The sequence below is a fragment of the Tiliqua scincoides genome, chromosome 1 (genome assembly GCF_035046505.1).
Source record: "Tiliqua scincoides isolate rTilSci1 chromosome 1, rTilSci1.hap2, whole genome shotgun sequence".
NCBI lineage: Eukaryota > Metazoa > Chordata > Lepidosauria > Squamata > Scincidae > Tiliqua > Tiliqua scincoides.
The window spans coordinates 115,978,784-115,998,764 of NC_089821.1; the positions used below are offsets into that span (position 1 = coordinate 115,978,784).

Sequence of the window (19,981 nt, forward strand, 5' to 3'; positions counted from 1 at the left end):
CCCCTCCCTGTGGTTAACTGAAACCGTAGTTGATAGGGAATGTTCCTACCCTCCAGAGGTGGGGGGAGCTCTGCTTCCTTCACCTCCAGGGGGTCCTCTGAGCCCAACAGTAAACTAAAACGCTACTCCTGGTTTCTCCATGAAGCCAAAAGTGATGTTTTAAATGCCTTATAAAGCATTAAGAGGCCCGGGGAATGGTGTACCTGATCCGCAGATAAGTGAATCTGCAAGCATAGGATCCACGGATACAGGGTCCCCCTGTACTGTTATGCTGTGTTTTGTGTGTGGCACAAATTTTATGTTGGGATGGCCTCCTGGCTAGTGTTTCCACCATTGGACACTCGCTCTGCAAATGGAAACTTCATCCTTTCACAAGAAACGCTTCCACAAGTAGAATCTTTCTTCTGTTTGTGATGGAAGCTTCTGTTTGTGGAGTGAGCTCCCAGTCATGGAAGTGCTAGTTGGGTTGCTACCTAGTGTTGGCAACACATTGTTTTGTATTTCTGCTTTAAAATTGTTTACATTGTTCAGTAATGGCTTATTTTCATATTTATTTGCAGTTGCTTTCTATGTATTGGTATTACTGAGGGGCAGTAAAACCCCAGAAGAAATTGTCTTTGAAGCAGTTCTGTTGAATTCACTGTGTGACAATGGTTTTTGGTGAAGTTTGAGAGCCTGTTATCTAAGTGACACTTACCCAAGTCATGATTACAACTGTTTTGAGTCACACATAGTTAGAGTAAAATAAGCAGTCTGTTCTTTTGGCTAATTTGCCTCTTGCCTATGGCAGGCAGGTCAAAAGGAAGGTAGTAACAAAATGGATCTGCAGCATGCAGATGCCAGTTGTCCCTAGTAATGGCAGTTATATCAAGGGGAAAAGTACATGGTGTTGCTTTGGTTCTTTGAAGTGTCACTGTGAAAAAGGCAGCACTTTCTTAAGAAAACACTGAAGGTTCACACCAGAGTTTGTACTTCCTCGGTAAAATCTGTTTCCTACGTTGAGACCATTTTGTTAGATGTTTGAAATTTTTCAGGCATGCCTTTCCGAAGCAGGATGAAAAATAGCAGCAATGCTACATGGTCTGTTACGAAAGACAATGATTAATGTTATGTTAAGGTTAATTTGGTATGGGATGGTTGGTGTTGGTCCCTGCTTTGTCCCAATGTGAGCAGGTTGCAAGAAAAACAGCAAATACAGCAGAGTACTTTCAGCAGATGTATTTGAGCAAGGGATATCACAAGTAGGGTAGTCAGTAAACAGTCCAGGAGTCAACACGAAGAGCAGTCAGTCCAAGTATAACAAATCCAAATCAGCTTCCAACAATACACAGTCAAAGGTTCAGTCCATAAGTCAGTAATAACATATACATACAGTATCCAGCCTCCTCAGTCACTGGCAGCAATTCCACAGCTATCTCCAACAACTCCCCTACTGCTGCACTGGAAGGTCCAGCAGACTAACCTTATGTAGTCAGCTTAGCCAATCAGTACTGGCTTGGTCACACCCAGGGTGTGTCAGTCCCAGGTGCCTGCTGACTCAGCAATCTACACCTGCTCCCTGAACCAACTTGTAAGCTGTGGTTCTGCTTCCCTCAGAACTCAAAGCTAACAGATCTGTTACTGTGATCCAGGAAAATAGCTTGCATGCAGATGATAGCTCAGTCATGGCTTCCCCTGGTTGTTTTGTCAGTGGCCTCTTCATCAGCTGCTTTAATGAACCAACAAACTGCTTTTTAAAAATCTGGAGAATTTTAAAATGTGGTGAGAGAGGTTGAACTTGCTGTTGAAAATCTCTGAAGGGAAAGCAGATTTGATGCTTGAGAACTTCCTGGAGCATGGCCCACTGGTTTTGCACACAGAAGTCTGTGTGGTGCAGCTAGTTCTTGAAAAAACAAGAGCATGATATTTTATTGTAGAGATGCTGACACTAAAGTTTGAGCTTGGGCTCACCAAAGAATTTGGGGGGCTTGGAAAAGGCTTCACCTAAAGGAGTGATGAAATTGGAAAATGCCATGCCATGGAAAAAGCAGCAGCAGCAGCACTGCCATGGCAGTGACCTGAGATACTTTTTTTCCAGCTACCCATGCAAACAACTGCATTACAATATATATTATCTCAGAAATCAATCACTTCGTTTTCACTATTTCTTTTAATAATAAGACAATAACCACTATTTTATTATCCACTTAAGAGGCCGTATTTGCTTCTGCTGCTCACATTCTGCAGAATTAGAATCGCCCCATCTTTACCTCAGCAGTGAAAATTATCTGATGTGTTGAGTGGTGCATCACTTTGGTTTAATAGTTGATCATTGGTGGAGTCACCTTTTTAACAAAGAAAATCTCATCCTGATGCAGTCACGGCTGAACTTTTTATGTCATAGCTATAAATGGTATGGCTTTCAAACTGGTACAACGTGTACTTCATAAAAGATATTACCAGACTGGAATTTAATCATGCTGCTTGCAGAGTGGGCTAAACAGAGATCAGAGCAGTTAAATCTTAAGAATGTTCTTGTTAAACATGATAGTGCCTTTTTCAGTTTACTTGTAAATATCTGATTGCCCTGATCATAATTACCTGTGCAGGCCTATCTGCTTGCACCTCAAATGCATAAGCACTCTAAATCCAGTATAACATCCTCCTTAGGGTGTTACACTAGTGTTGCTCTTGCTACGTAGTCTCTCTGAACACTCCTTTTGCAGACAGAGGAGAACCAAGGATCAGGTTATAAGTGAATTGCTGCTTTGAAAAATAAAGACACTTTAAGTGGATTTGAATCATTTAAGGATAAAAGACCTTCCTGACTTGAAAATAATTGCACATTAATGCATTTAATTATGGGTTTTGTGGTATTCGTGCTAGTCATTTCCAAGATGCTATATTGTAGTTACATTCAGCTATGCCAAGGACTTGGATGTGGATTTTATCTTCATTAGGCTTTTGTCATATTTATAGCACAATCTGATACATGTTTACTTAAAAATAAGTCTCACTGTGTTCCATGGTGCTTTCTCTTAGGTAAAAAGGGATAGGATTGTATCCAAGTGTATTTGGGCCAATTTGGTGTATTTGTAACTGCACCTCCTTTTAGTTCAGCAAATTTTTTCTCTCTAAGCCTCATGTGCTGGCCTTAAGATGCATGTAAGAGAGTTCTCCTTTTGCTTACTCCAGCACAAATAAAGAACTAGGGAACGATAAAATTGTTACTGTAGTAAGATCTGTGTTGTTGTTAGTCTTAAGTAGTGACCACTGTTTACAGAGTCGTCATTTAGGATCCAACCCAGTATATTTAAAATATACTGGAGGTGGGAAAATATGGTTTGAACATAACTAGAAAGTTAAAAAAAAATCAGCACACGTAGCTGCATGGTCTAGCAGATATTTGGTTTATAAAACTAATTTAGCTGTACATGTATCCTTGTGAGATCTGTGTTTATGTCAACTTTGTGTGTTTTTTTTCTAATAGGTACTACTGTAACAGTTATGAAACTGTTTAAGAATCTGCCTGTAAGAAAGCAGTTTTATTCCACAGATAAAAAACGTAAAGAAGAAATTAAAAAAATTCAAAAACTTCTGATGGCGTATGGCATCATAAAACCAGAAGTGAGGATAATGTTTACACATAACAAGGTAGATAATTTGCCCACAAAATTGTTAGAATTATTGCACTATTCTGTTTGTAGAATTTAACCCAAATTTTTTGTCACTACATGACAGATTTCTGTATCTCCTTAAATACAGGTTTCTAGTGGCCATACCTGCGTGATATATCTATATTTCACTAATGATAAAAACAGTGGAATTTGTCCAGGTGAAAGCATATAAATCTATAAAATGGGAAACCTGTGCATCCTGGCAGCTATTTTTGCAGGTTTTGTGAAGTTTTCCTCTTCTGTTAAATGCTGCTGGTATGCAGCAGCACCAGTTACAGTAGTTTCCAGCAACTCTCCCTCAGTATATATGAATATAGGAGAATAATTCTATCTGCAAATTCCTATGGCATTATCACAAGGCAAGAGTGATATCTAATGGTCTCACTGAATTTGTCAAAATAACATTATCTCGCTATATTTTAAAATGTTTTTCTTAGTTTTTGAAGATTCCATATATTTCTTATTTAGCTCCATTTGAATTTCATGGTACTAGATTTGAGGGATTTAAAAATGTTATCTTTGAAAATAGTATTGATCATATGTTTTCACTGTGAGTCAAAGCAGTCTTAGGGCTCTCAATTTTTTAGGAATATTCTCTGATGTATTGAAGAAAGCCCTCTCCTCCAGGATTTTTGTTTCTTGCTTGAGAAAATATCCATTTGTACATTTACATTGGTTTCTCTTGCTTTCCATTTGACTTCATTTCATTGCCTATACAGCATAATGATGTCCTCCAATTAACTTCATGAACTCTCATTAGTTGGGATCACCCATGTGATTAACCCCTCCAAGAAGTGAAGCTATCCTTGTGTGAACAGATGCTCCTTTCATTCATGAAATAAAAACTTTGGATTCAGCCCCAGTGGGTTTAGATCCATCCCAGATGAGAAAGGTGAATATTTTCACAGTCATATTGTATTTGGGAAAATATTTTTGCCTCTGTTCACAGTCACTATTATTGACCTACATACTGAAACTAGATAATATTTGATATAGCCCTAACCTTTGTAGTAGATTCTGCAAAATCTCGTGTCAGAAGTCAAGGATAAAGCAAACTATCAGCCATCATTATCCCTGTTGCTACAATTCCTGGGAAGTCTGTAAATCAAAGCATAGTAATTGGAAATACAGCAGTTGCAAACAGTGATTGATTGCAGCAGAGTAAAAGGGTGATGACGATGCAAGAGTATTTTCAGAGACAGGTGAAAATTAAATCTGAGTAAAAACCAAAGTATTTGAATTTAGATCTTCCTAGTGAAAAGAATAGGAATTGTTGCTGAAAACCTGTTTCAGCTTAAATTCTCTGACAGGCCTTATGTTTATCCAAAATACCATCCTTGAAAACTTTTCAACACAAGAGGTCGCTCATTAGCTATGGCATAGGTGGGAACACAAAATAAAAATAGAGAATTCACAGGCCTTTTTATTAATCTGTTTGTTTATATGGTGTAAAAACTATATTTTAATATTTCCTACAAATATCACAATCTTAATTCAGACAATAAATAGATGTAGTGGTAGGAAACAGAAGCATATTCATGTATTAATGCATATCCAGTCCAGGACCCTTGTTATGTTTTATTATACTTATTTCATTATTCATTTATTGCATTTTTTCATTTTTCATTGTCCAGGAATTAGCCTTTACAAAGTCTTCTATATACATGCTTCCTTCTGGAATTGGGGTGTTAAAATTTTTAGGATGTTCAGCAAATAAATGTAGCTCTTACATGATTGCACCCGAAGATTTATAATACTCTGATAGACTTGAAGCACTTTGCTACTGGGAGAGGGGCAGTATAAAATTGTGAGATCATGTAGCTAGATTTATGAGCAGATGAAATTAACCAGGTGTCTAAATGGGGAACTGGTTCAAATTCAAAAATTTTCTTATAAAGGCAAAATAATGGTGTGATGATAGATGGAACAAGGGCAGGAAGAAAAAGAGTGTAGGTTTGTCAAACCAGCAGCTGAATAGTTCAAATGACTAGGGCAAACAGTTTGCAGGGTATAGTTTGTCCTTGCACAAACAGGAACAGATCCTGAAAAAAGCTGATGGCCTGAATGTATCCTTAAAGTGTGGAAAGAAGTGAAGTAGATTGTTGTGCTGGTGATGATCGTTTTAGGTGGCTGTCTTACCATAAATGCAGATCTGTGAGTGTAACTTTTCAACTCTGATTACACTTCCACTGGCCCTTAAAGCCTGTAGCTTTAGCTTTAAGTAGTCATGTATTGTCATGCATATTATGAAATTGATTAACCCATCATATTTTTCTTGTACATAAAAAGGGAGATACCAGTGATTGTTTTCTAAGAATGCAAGCTCTCATATGATTTCATTGTGAAAATTAGTGGTAAACAAACAGTGGACTCTGTTAAATGGGAAGTAGTCCATGCTAGTACATTTATTTATTAAAAAACATGTTTTCATGGCCATTTTTAATAACAGTGTAGCGGCAAGCCTGCCTCATGGTGAAAGCCATTCCACAGTTGGAGGTCAGCCCAAGGAGGCACTCTCCCACATCCGCACTAATAGATCCTTAGTTGCAGACTTTCAGGAATTGTTTATGAAGATGCTAGACCACTAGCATTCTACTATAACATCCCAGATTGTGATGGGGTGCAACATATTTAAGCTGCTTTTGGGCAAAGACTTAATGAGCATTTAAGGAGGAGACATGTACGTGGTAAAGTATTATAAATGTTGTAGAAATACTTCACACTGTTGTGGTCAGATTTATTTTTCTGCTTTAATTGGGGAAAAAAATCAATATAAGTTGATAACTGGGTAACTTAATATACTGGCACCTGTAATTAACACCCTGTTGATTCATGTTGGCAACCTTCAGTCTCTAAAGACTATGGTATCGCGCTCTGAAAGGTGGTTCTGGAACAGTGTCTAGTGTGGCTGAAAAGGCCAATTCAGGAGTGACAATCCCTTCCACACTGGGAGCAAATGCAGTCTGTCCCTGGTCTGTCTCCCTGGCTATGGGCCTTAGCCTCAAACTGTTGGCCAAGTGTCTCTTCAGACTGGGAAAGGCCATGCTGCACAGCCTGCCTTCAAGCGGGCTGCTCAGAGACCAGGGTTTCCCACTTGTTGAGGTCCACTCCTAAGGCCTTCAGATACCTCTTGCAGATGTCCTTGTATCGCAGCTGTGGTCTACCTGTAGGGCGCTTTCCTTGCACGAGTTCTCCATAGAGGAGATCCTTTGGGATCCAGCCATCATCCATTCTCACGACATGACCGAGCCAACGCAGGCGTCTCAGCAGTGTATACATGCTAGGGATTCCAGCACATTTGGAACTTTGTCCTGCCAGGTGATGCCGAGAATGCGTCGGAGGCAGTGCATGTGGAAAGCGTTCAGTTTCCTCTCCTGTTGTGAGCGAAGAGTCCATGTCTCGCTGCAGTACAGAAGTGTACTCAGGGCGCAAGCTCTGTAGACCTGGATCTTGATATGTTCCGTCAGCTTCTTGTTGGACCAGACTCTCTTTGTGAGTCTGGAAACGTGGTAGCTGCTTTACTGATGCGTTTGTTTAGCTCGGTATCGAGAGAAAGAGTGTCGGAGATGGTTGAGCCAAGGTACACAAAGTCATGGACAACCTCCAGTTCATGTGCAGAGATTGTAATGCAGGGAGGTGAGTCCACATCCTGAACCATGACCCTGTTGATTATCTGTTGATAAAGCTGTTTGTTTATTAGTTCCTACAAATTGGGGTATTTTGAGAGAAATTCCCTCACAATTTTCACCTCATTTGTTTTCAGTCTTGCAGAACAGTGGCAATCAAATTCCCTCCTGGAGTACTTAGAAATTGTATAGTGTACAGTGACTTTGTACAGTGACTTTTGATGTGAAACATCTATTTTTAATTCTTTATTTTTTGAGTCTTGCAATCATATGCATATGTCCTCAGAAGTAAGTCCCTCTGAGTTCAGCAAGACTTCTTCCTAAAAAGATGCACATAGAGTTACAATCCTAATCTATTTGCTGGATTTTTTTTAATAATAGGATTTAATGGTTTGCTAAAGTTTTCAGCAAGCTTGGGATGCTTTTCTTGGTGCTTGTAATGTTTTGTTTGCATTAGCAATAAATAATGGCTTACTTAACCCATCAACCCTTGACAGACTATTGCTATTTTGACAACTTGGTTTAGCTTGTGTGTTGTCTTTTTATGAAGGTTTATCCTGCCAAGACATTCTTTGAATACTGATAATGTTGAAACTCCTGCCAGTATCATTACATTAGAAAGAGGTAGTTTTCCTCTTTCATCACCATGTTCCTTGAAAGCAGATTGAATAATGAAATGATCTAATGGAGATAATGTACACAAGTATTTATTATGTTTATTTAAGTTAAAATTCTTGGGGGGAACAGAAGGTTGGAAGTACTGGGTGTTTTCATCTTGCCCTTTCAAGAATGTCAGCATTTTTAGCTTGACATGCCATATTCTAGCCACCTGGAAATTTAAGCTAATTTTTACTTAGCTGTACTCCTTTACTGTAAAGGAAGCAGCTTCTTAGAATTTGAGTTGCATCATCAGTGCTTATATAAAAGTAGTGTCAAATTCTTTGCTATTTAAAATCTTCTGTATTCCTCAGGAAATGTTGTTGTATACTTAAATTAGCTGTTTGCAGATTTCCTTAATCTGCTGAAAGAAAAGTTATGTATAACATATATAGCACAAGCTCCAGTTAATCTATTCAAGCCATTCTTATCACTTCAGAAATACTACTGTAAATAATTGAGATATTTAGAATGTGCTGTTATTTAAGATGTGCTAACAATTTCAGAGGCAACAGAGTCCTTATGAGTAGAGGTGTTTGAAGACTGTGAGCCCAATCCTGTGGTCGGCGGCACGATTCCGTGCCGCCGACCACAGTTGCCAACTTGCCGTAAGGCATGTTTGCGGGGCTCACCGCTGAGCTCCTGCTACTGGGCGGTCACCCAGCTTCCGCGGCTCGGCGGTTTCCCGGACCACAGAGCAGCGGAACAGGGGGCGTGGACGGGGGTGTGGAGGAGGTGTTCCGGGGAGGGGGGAGGCCAGCGGGGGCGGGCAGGAGGCGTGCCGAGGGCCGGGCGGGAGGAGGATCCGCAGAGCTGAGCTCCACCGGATCCAGGGTGCTCGTGGAGGGCTGCGCGCCCTACATGAGCGTCTTTTCCTAAAGTGAGTAGCCCCATTGCGGGGCTGCTTACCTTACTCAGGGGAAGGGGACGAACATCCCCTTTTCCCGAGGAGCCTCCCACGGTAGCGTGGGAGGCGCAGCATTCGGCAGCAGCCCTTTTCAGTGCTGCCAAGCCTGGGTGCTCCGGGCAGCTCAGGATTGGGCTGCCCGTTATTTACCTTACTGAGAAGTAAGCCCAGTAAGACATAGATTGTAAACCTATCTTGCTCACCAAAAACAAACACCTGGTACTCGTTATCTTTCCCAACCTACTCTTCTTCTGCAATAAGGCACCACTATCTGGAAATGAATTTGACCATTAGTAGTTGCAAGGTGTTATACAGATTCGCAGGCTTCCTGTTCTGCTACTATTGAAATTAGTTACTGAAATTAGTTTTGAAATAAGTTTGTGGATTTTACTCCATTATGGCAAACTAGGGCAATATTACTTGAAAAACGATAGGTAGATTCAAGATTCTCACAGAAGTTCTTTATATACTTTATATATATACTTTATGTATATACTATACTTTATATACTTTATATATATACTTTAGTCCCACATACATACATAATGCCCCCTTTTCCCCTAGCTGGATTCACTATCTGCATCAAACTGAGAAGCCAGGCTTTCTTAATATGAAATTTAGACTTATCAAATAGCAGGCACCATAAAAGCAGTATGTTAGAACATAAAGTTCTCTTAAAGTTTTTATGTGACCATATGATGTTGCCTTATATGGAATTGGACCTTTCATCTGTCTGGTTCAGTGCTGACTGCAGCTCTACAAAACTTCAGGCAGAAGTCTTGCCCAACTCTGCTACCTGAGATCTTTAACTGGAGATGCCGAGAATTGAACCTTGGGCTTTGGACTTGGAAAACATGCACTCTGCCACTGAGCTGTGACCCTTAGCCCTCACAGTGAGAAGATCCAGTATTATGTTTGCAGCATGGTGGCCTGTACAATATTTCTCATACAGATTTCTGAGTGAGAAGCTAGATACAGGTCTTGCGGGCTGCATGTGGCATTACCCCAACATAGGCCATTTCTGAGTTTATGGACTGCTTGTTTTCGTGCTGAAAACTTTGTCTCCTACAAAGTCGTCTTTCTAAAGAACTTATATCTGGTGTGTCTTTGTATAATGTTAGTAGGTATTGCATTGGCATACAAATGTTTGCAGATTTTTGGGTTTAGGAAAATAGACAAAACTGCTGACAAGAAGTGTTGTTTTTACTCTTGTTGGCAAATTGTGTTTTAACTGGCCATTTTCTTTTAAAATGTCTAAATCAAGTTAGACGCTTAAAAGGAGAGAGAATACAGTATCAGTTCACACTAGTCAGTGGCCTACAAGCAAGTAGTTGAGAGCATGCTAGACTGAGCAGAATCTCCCATATGGAGGCTATGCAGTAGCAACCAGATTATGGCAAGCCCCCACATGCAGGTGACGGTTGTTTCAAGTAGCATCTCTGTACAAGTACTTCCTGGCTGCAGATTTAGCAGCCATCTTTGCATTCATGTGAGTACCATTGGCTAGTGTGAATCAACCCTTACTGTGCTAATATTCAAATTCAAGGTTATGTAGCTCTACATATTTTCCTACTAGTGCTTCAGCAAAAATGTGATGACTCATGCTACATCATGACAGAGCCCCTCTCCCTCATGTCTCTCACTAATTTGACCTGATCTTCTGTGCCTCTCTGTGCAGCCTGTGAAGAAAATAGGCCGCTGCATGGGAATCAAGGGAGTGGCCCCTCTTCTCCCCTCCCAGAACACTGGCTCCCTGACAGAAGGGTGACTGTGTTGGGGCTTTCACACAGACTCAGTACATCCTTTGTGGTGTTTTGCACAGGCATGATAGTGCTGGAGCTGCAAGAGTCTGTTGTTTGAAGGTACATGTGTTCCGACTACCAGACAGATGTCCAGAACAGAACCACTATGCATGTTGGGGACTTAGGGCCCAATCCTATCCAACTTTCCAGCACTGATGCAGCTGCAATGAAGCCTCGAGGTAAGAGAACAAGCATTCCCTTGTCTTGAGGAGGTCTCCATGACTACCCCTCCACCACAGGATGCAGTGCATGCGCTGTTGGCATGGCTGCATCATTGCTGAAAAATTGGATACGACTGTGTCCTTAGTGTAGTTTCTGCTGAGATATTGCTCTGCAAAAGTCTTTACAAAGGTAGTGCTAATAAGGGAGAATAAGAAAAAAAACTTAGTATTGAGAGAGAGAGAGAGAGAGAGAGAGAGAGAGAGAGAGAGCGCATACCTGTATGAAAAGGAGAAAGCATATTTAGTAGAACTAGAACATTTCTGAGATGGACACCTGTTTACAAGGAAGGTATTAAGACCAACTCAGCTTAGATCAAATATTGAACAGCTGAGACACAGTAAAACTTTCCTCCGCCTGCTACAAACAGGTTGCATTTGAAGTGCTGACCTAAAGGTGAAATGTTTTGTATCCTATTACCAATTCCTTGACTCATCCAGTTTCTCATCCATCACACTTTTCAAATGACAGCACAGCATATATAGCAGAAATGTTATATCAGCTGCTTTTATATTGTATGTTATTTTAATACCTGTTGAAATTCTTGTCCTCAGGTCTTAACAGGGCATAATCATGCATTACAGGGACTGTGTGGATTTAAGTTTCATAAATCGTTTTGGAATCCTGTGGAAAAGAGCAGCCTCTCTTCCACCATTCAGCAAATCTGAAGGGCTGGAAAGGCTTGTTAGGATTGGTTTTGTCCCAATTTGTCTTGCTGAGGAGATGGTGCTGCTGCACATGCTGATCTGTTCTTTGCTGCTGTCCCCTGGTAGACAAAAACATCTGCTCCCTGAGTAAGTAAGGCAGAGCTGCTTTCAGATAGCTAGATGGCTATGCTGGCTGGCTATTACATAAATGGATCAGTAAGTGTGGTGCCAGTAGCGCCTCCTTTTCAGTGCAGGGCAAGGAAATTCAGTCCTTTTTGAGCATTTCCTTTTGGTTTTACTAGACAATGAATTTCAGATAAAGTAGAAGGGGGCTAAAGTACACATTCTCTGTAAAATGTGAATCAATATATCTGTAGCTTGCATTCTGTTTTTACAGGCACTTTGTGCAGGGCTAGTCCAGCTATGAGACCAGCTGAAGTGCAGCTTCAGGGAGCAGATTGGTGGGTGGGGGGTGTCCATGTCTGTCCAAACTTGCCTCCAGCTGCTCCTCTTTCTCCTTCCACTCCCTGGATTGGAAAAAAGGAAGAGGGGGGACAGAGAGAAAGGGGATATGTGGCGGGGAGGAGTGTGCTGAGCTAAAACATTGGAGAGTGGAAGGAGCAAAGGCTGGACAAACCTTGAGAAGCACTGTAGTATTTTATATGAGAGAGAATGTTTGAAAGAGGAAAATCTTCCTCTGATTCCAGAGTGCAATCCTAGCCATAACCCCTGTCAATGCAGTAGTGCCCAAAAGGCTACCACTGTAACCTCCGGGTTGAGCCTTTGCAGTGCGGGGTGGGGGGCGAGGCCTTGTGAAATGGTTAACACAAGTCGTTGTTGACCCAGGATTGTGGATCGTGTCCGGGAAGGGAGTTAGGATTTGGTGGACCCATATCTGCACCTGCCTCATTGTTGCCTTGTTCCACCCTTCCCCATCCCTGTTTCATTTCCTCCCATCCTGCCTTCCCTGCAATGTTACCTCTGTTGGCAAGTCCTCTCTGCTGCTCTGGCATGCGTGGGAAGGCTCCAGCTTTCCTACTGGCACTTCAGCAGCATACGAGTCCTTGCATTGCCAGAAGTGTTGTCACAAGTTGCCTTAAGGTAGCTAGCACTGGCAGAATGCTAGTTCTGACCGTGCTACAAGCCCATAGGATTGGGCTGTTTTTTATTCATAACAGAATACTTAAAAAAATAATAGTGAAAGCCTGATCTTGAAACTGTTTTCAGATCCATGTTGATGCTGTTGATTTACTACACACACACCGAGTATACCGTATTCTCGAGGTATAAGAGAGAGTCGGGTCCAAACTTACTCCAAGATATTTTGGATGGGGATTGTAAGGGAGTAGGTTATTGTTTAGCTAGACCTTCGGAGCTGCATTAGCTAGTTTGTTGTTATGGTGGAAGCATGTGGTCACCGTTTTGTTGATACTGGGTATTAACCTCCAGTCAGCAAAATATTTTCCCAGGATCTTAAGTTCTTCTGAAAGGAGGCCATCCAACACCTCCATATTTTTTCCCTGCACTGCTAGAGCTAGGTCGTAGGCATATCCAAATTTATGTCCCCTTGTTACTGGCAAGTCTGAGATGCGCATTAAATAGTGTGGGTGCCATTACAGAGCCTTGTGGGAGGCCGTTGTTTAACCTTCTTACATTGTCCCCCATTATGATCTGAAAAGATCCGTCACTTAACATGTTGTTGACTAATCGATACAGTTTTTTACAGGGAACTTCCCAAATGTGCATATAACGTGCCCTTTATTAATTTTATGAAAATTTAAAAACCTAGTTCTGTAACTTTATTAATACACAGTGGGTAAAAATTCACAAGGGAAAAAAATGCCATATCCTTGAATTTTTAATTGAATCTGAACCATCAAAAGGAGAAACTGAAGATTTTGACCCAAACTGGCTGCAAATGGCGATCTATCCTTTTAAAAGGAAAATACTTCAACTAGTATAACCAAGCCAGTCTTCATTGGGTTTTAATGACATTTGGCCAGATTATACTCCATGCCAAGTAGATTCACAATCTCAGATTTCATATTAAGAAGACACATTGTCTGCGTCTTATAATGAATAGGATGTTCAGGCTTTGTAATGGTGGGACACAGAAAATCCTGATGCATTAACTTTAATTATAATTTATTAATAAAATATAGTTGGTCTCACTTCTGTATAGTCCTCTGTTAATAGACACACATGCATGTATACCCACTGGTACAAAGAAAGAATTGTAACTGATAGAGCCAAAAGGCTATGAAGTAGAAGAGGTACAGTCTGTGACAGATGCATGCAGTTGAGCGTATAAACAGTTGAGCTTTGCATAGAATTATCTCAGACTGTACCTCTTAAATTTCATGGCCTTTTGACCCCACATCTTTCTTAAAACATACTCACACAGGTATCTGCCAAGTGAAGATTACGCTTCATGCATCTGATAAGATGTAATAAAGCTTTTAGGGCACAAGCCTAACCAGAAGTAAGTTTTATTTTGTTCAGTGGGGCTTACTCTCAGGAAGGTGTGGTTAGGATTGCAGCCTGAGCCCAATCCTATCCACACTTTCCTGGGAATAAGTCCCACTGACTTTAATGAGACTTACTTCTGAGTAGACATGCATAGGATTGGGCTGTCAGTCTTCTAGGTGCCACAACATTCTCTTCATTACATTTCCTCTAAAATAAGGAACTCTGGCATTTATCTGAATAAAACACAAGTGTTGCAAACATGGTTGCAGAGGTTGTTTTTTATGTTATAATCTTTGATTTATTTCTTAGTGAAACAGGGGAATCTTTGTTTCTCTTATGATTGATATGGTTTTGTTAGACTTTGCCAGAGATAAGGGCTAACCATGTGGAGGTTCATTATCCTGATGCACGCTAGATTTTTGGCAGCCTCTTTCAGTAGCGAGCTACTGTGCCAAAATCTTCTCTATCACCTGCTTCCCCAAAATACCTCCCCTTTGAGAGGAAGGGTTCATATGAGCAAGGAGAAATCTGAGTATGACAATGTTGACAAATCTGCTCTTGGGATCAGCAGTGGGAAAATCTAATATAAAATAGATTATTCTCAGTATCTGCTAGACAAATCCATGGCATAGATAATGTCATGAAAGTGTCAGTTTAACATAAACATGTTTCTTCTGATTGCTAGTTTCCTATACTGCGTAATGACGTTTATCATTTGTTTATAATCACAAATACTGTGCTGATAAGCAGGAAATAACTTTACAATCCTGATAGCTACTTCCTAATATGTTGAATTCCTCATTTTTTAATATATGTGCTTTGCAGTGCTTCTGTAAGATCAGGCAGCTCCTGACACTAGTATTATTTTTCATCAAGCATTAGCTTTCAGAAGTGTACATGGCCTCATGTGCTTACAACTTTTAAACAGAATGTTCTAAAGCTAGGTCCTTTAAAACAGCGAAGGCCATCTGGCAGCCTGCAGGCCAGACTGCCTCTTGCAGCAACTGATCTTGAAGTAGTAGTTTTCTACATCAGTCCACTGTGTGGAAATACTTTTATACTGGAGCCCACTGAGGTGGGTTTAAATGATCATAATTTTCCACTGTGTAGTGCATTTTTGCACTTAAGCCTTGGCCAGTGAGGAGTAGGTAAGATAAACATAGAACAATTCTATTCAGTCTTTGTTGATATGCAGTTGGGTTGCTTGCCAAACCATTCATCAAATGGGGCAGCCTGCAAAAATGGTCCCCCTGGGAGGGAAGAAAGCAATCAAATGCACACCTATACGCTGTGATTTTATTTTGAACAAGGTATATTACAGAGCTTATGCATTTTACAAAGAAACCTCAATGACAGTCCACTTCTGTCCTTGGTTGGCTTGTATCATGCAGCAACTGGCATGGGCCCTGCTGCATGCTATAGGCTGGCAAGGGACCAGAATGTGATATACAATATAAAAATTTTTTTTACCTACTCTGCTGTACAATGGCCCCCAATGGGCCTACTCTGATCTGTGCCAGACCTTTGCGTGGGCCCTAAGGAGTGTGATAAAACTAGGAAAGGAGCATAGGATATTAGCTGCGCTGGCACTACCAGTATCTGCCCTGCCCTCTCCTGACACACCCCCAGCTGACCCTGACCATGCCAACTTACTGGCCCTTATGGTGACTGGGACTGCATGTTTGTGATCACCAGAAATTTGCATTGCGATCTGTTCAGTGTGCCATTGCTGCGGCTCCTGTGTCATCAGCCCAGACCTTCTGTTGACAAAACACGAGTTTTGTCAACTCAAGGCCTTGATAGGATTGGCCATCACATTTTCTTTATCCATGCTTTTAGTGTCCTTGAAGTAGAGATACCCAAGTATTCAGGACTGGAATAATATTCACCTAAGGGAGATTTTACTGCTTTGGGAAAATAGTTTTTTTTTCTAGCTTGGAAAACAACTAATTTAGTCCAGGTTTAAAATATGTACATGTCTTAAACATATTCTACTGACACATACTGTGTTGCCATTGATTATATTTCAATTTCTGTTGCAAATTCAAATGTTGATTTGCAAAAGAAAGAAAACTGTACAATTGAAAGAAAATTGAAAGAAAGAAAAAGTGTTGTACATCTAAAATAAGACTGGGATCATTTATCTGATATGTAGTTTAATATTGAACAGTAGCCATTTCTCTGTTGTGTAAACAGTTTTGTTTAAAAAAAGTGAAAACAGTGAAATAATTAGAAAAATATCCATATTAAGTGAGTGCTACTTATAAGGGTTTTGTAAAAGGCATTCTGCAAAAGCAAAAAGGTTCTGTTTTCTGTCCTTTGCATTATATGTGCACAATAGTTCCTCCTTTAAGGAGCCATTGTTCCTTAAAGTATAATATACAGGTGCAACCTTGTTTTACCTGGATTTGACTCAACACGAATGGCCACTGCAAATGAGAAGAAATGTGCTGATCCCTGGAGAAGAGGAAAAATGCATTCCTTTAAATCACAATTTAAAAAACTGCTTTTCTTACTGTTGTAGAGAGAGACAGGGCGCATTCCTAACCCCTTATGTCAGTGCTTTCCAACACTGGCATAGCAGTGCCAATGTGCTGCATCCTGCAGTTGACTATCACTCATGGAGGCCTCCTCAAAGTAAGGAAATGTTTGTTCCCTTCCCTTAGAGCTGCATTGCCCTTATGTCAGTGCTGGAAAGCACTGACATAAGGGGTTAGGATTGTGCTCACAGTCATGCAAGTGATTACAGGTATAACCTAATTATCCACAGATTTTTCTCTCTCAATACAATGGGAAGTGTCCTTTAAATTAAAGGAAAACAGTCATTTAACAATGCAAGAGAGGACAGCTGGCTGACAGTCCATCAATCACTCTCTCCAGGCAGCTTCAGCTTCACTCCCAGGCCCCTCCCTTCCTCCTGAGCACCTGAAAGAAAGGTATTTTGCATTGGTGAAGGGAGAGGTCAGAGTGAAGCATTTCTAAGCACCTTGAGAGAGGCTGATGGAAGGATTGTCTGCTTAATGACTCTTTCTTCCATCACAAAGATCAGCAAGGGTGTTTTTTATATCACCTAGCATTGTTTTTTAAATTGATTTGATTTTGTGCATTTTTTGCCATCTACCTGAGTTCTCGGAATGGAACCCTTGAGAATAATAAGACTCAACCTGTATTATCTATTTAAAAAGATAATATATGATGTATTATCTTTTTCAATAGGGATTTATATTTTGGCTTCAAAAAACCTTCATCTGTTTATGGATTTTGTAGCACAGTAACAATAAGTTGAATAAATCAACATGGCTGTTCTAGGTGGCCTCTTGCCCTACTTGTAAATGCAGTATAGCAGTGTTTCCCACACAGACAAAAGGCTGAAAATCGAAACATTTTGTATATTGCAGCTCATAGAGTTCACACAACCTGCCATAATTTAACACTGTGTATGGCTTAAAACAAAATTCTCTAATAGTGCAATCTCAAAGAAACTAAGTATTTGAACAAGTCTAGCAGGCGTTCATTGCGGAGGCAGATTGGCTCACTCCTCAGCTTTCCTGCATGGAAGAGGGCTGAATGGGGCAAAATTGATGTTCTTTGCAGTCTTTTGATTCATGCCGTACTCTTCAATGAAAAGGAGAGGAGGCAAGATATTTTTGGCCAGCTCTGACTAAACCCAAGATGGTCTGTATGTAATAATATATTTTCAGAGGGTATTTTTGCAGTGTCATCATACTGCCTAGAGTCAGATTCTTTCTTGGCTCATCAGAGGCCCCAGGTTTATGTGACCTAGAAAATACATGGGGGTGTGTGAGTGTATTTTTAGCATAATTTCCGAGTATAATCATGGTTATAAATGAAATAGTGCAGGAAACCTGCTGGGAAATCAAGTCGCATTCAAAAGTAAAAAAATGTAAAAGTAGCATAGCTTTTTAGTTTAGTTTGATTACCAAGTGAGTTTGGAACTTGGAATGGATTTTTCCTACCAGTCTCAGCTCCTAAGAGAAAGTGAATAATAAATGCTTCCAATGATTAGCTGTATCTACTTTAACAACGTTTGTATTTAGTAAGTTCTCAAGTTCCAGAGCTCTCTTAAAACAGTTTCACTGAGTGATCTTTTAACAGTTTTGTATATCAACCATTCAGCAGGTCAGGCACCGTAATAGCATCCTTGCATTAATCAGCAACTAAGATTTATATCTGTGGCGTCACACTGATAGAAGCTAAAATAAGCACCACGATGTTTATATCAGTTGTGTCAGTCATATCTTGGTTTAGATACAGTGACTTGGTTCATATATTGGCATTGTTGTTGAATCTACATCTTGATCAATGACACTATTGATGCCTGAGTACTTGAATTTCAACTAATTAGTTCTGTTTTGTTAAATTTTGACAAGATCATAGGACTTAGTACCATTTTCAAGAGATTTTATTCTAGTGACTTCATTTTATTTTATAAATAAAATAAAATAGAATAGATTTTTTCCCCAAGTAACTTCAATGAAAGTTCTGTTTCAAAATATGTGTAGGTTGTTAATTTTAAAATAAATGTAAAGGAGGCTTACTATAAAATCAATAACTAGTATGTTAAAACTATCAAAGTTGAGGTTTATATCTTTGGCATCTCACTGATGCCAAAGGAAGTACCATTTTGTTTATATTAAACTTGCAACCATCTTATGTGTACAGTAGACTATTAGAAATGTGTTTCATTGCATACCCAAATCCATATTGGACCCCACTGCATGAAAAGAAAAGAAAAAACCCTGATCTAGAAGTTTGGCCTCCATGTGCAGAATAGGGACTGATGCCTGCAGGGAAACTGAGTGGCTCCTGTACAGTTGAGGTAGGTCCTCTGAACTGCGTGTTCGTAGTTGCACTACAACAGTGCAGTTTCAAATCAATGCACATTGGGTTTGAAAGACATTTTAAAATCATAATAATATCCTGCCTTTCCTCTCTTCCTTGAGGGAGGTTCTCAATGTAGCTAGCAACATGTTAGAAGCATAAGAACATAAGAAGAGCCCTGCTGGATCAGGCCATAGGCCTATCTAGTCCAGCTTCCTGTATCTGACAGTGGCCCACCAAATGAGCAAATTGATAAAATACCATAAAACTTAACTCAAACATACAAAATACACATACAAAATAGACAACCAACACCAAACAAAAATTCTACAGAAGCAAGAAATGGCTGAGAATGGGTTGTATCCAAACAAGTGTATTCAGAAGGAAGCTTGTGGGTAGCGACTTTGGCACCCCCAGAAACAGCTCATGAGTGTTGGGGGACCTCTGAGAACATAATGGCATGTTGTATGGAGGGGGGCTGCAGGGGGGAGGAAGAATTGGCTGAAATCAGGAGAAAGCATCTGGCATAAATCGAGCCACTTGCAACACATGCCATCCTGAATGTTTGCCCTAAATGTGGGAGTGACTGCCCATTTCTGTGCACTGATGTGAATACTTAATCACAGCTGATGTCAGTGCTGCTGGCTACAACCAACTGCAGTAAGCATCCTTCTGTACACGAGCACATCTGGACTGGATCAGTAGCATAGATTAATGGAATCACAAAATGTTACATTTTGATTACGCTGTCTTATTTTGAATTTTGGTCAGTTTGTATAAAGTTTACTACTCAGTTTTTGAATATGTCTCCCCTTACTAAAAACTCCACTAACGTAAGGGGAGGGTTGATGATACTAATGCAGTGTTTCTCAACTAGTGATATGGGTACCATCAGTGGTACTTGAGTTGGTGTCTGATGGTACTCGTGACACCCCTGGACATCTTCCTACCGTGCAAGTGGTAGGAAGCTTGGCTCAGTGGGCAGAGCTCCAAAGCATGCTTTTCTGTGCTTAAAAAAGCTGTCCCGTCCACTCTGAGCCTCTTACTGCTGTTTGGCATGTCACAGCTGGTCTCCCAACCCAGAAGTAACTGGCAATGATGTCATCACCATTTACTTCTGATGGTACTTCAAATAGGTGGACTATGTGAAGTGGTA

At 40.3% G+C, this 19,981-nt stretch overlaps 1 protein-coding gene across 6 annotated transcripts in view; it reads left to right on the plus strand.

The window, feature by feature from the left end:
- PMS1 (PMS1 homolog 1, mismatch repair system component) overlaps positions 1-19,981 on the plus strand; it is a 59,464-nt gene that overhangs the window by 14,364 nt on the left and 25,119 nt on the right. For all 6 annotated transcript variants that reach the window (XR_010794801.1, XM_066635466.1, XM_066635496.1 and 3 more), the window contains exon 5: positions 3,470-3,633. Coding sequence is in view for 5 of the 6 variants with exons in the window: in XM_066635466.1 (XP_066491563.1) it covers positions 3,470-3,633 (164 nt within the window). In the remaining variant the exon portion in view is untranslated. The remainder of the gene's footprint in view (positions 1-3,469; positions 3,634-19,981) is intronic.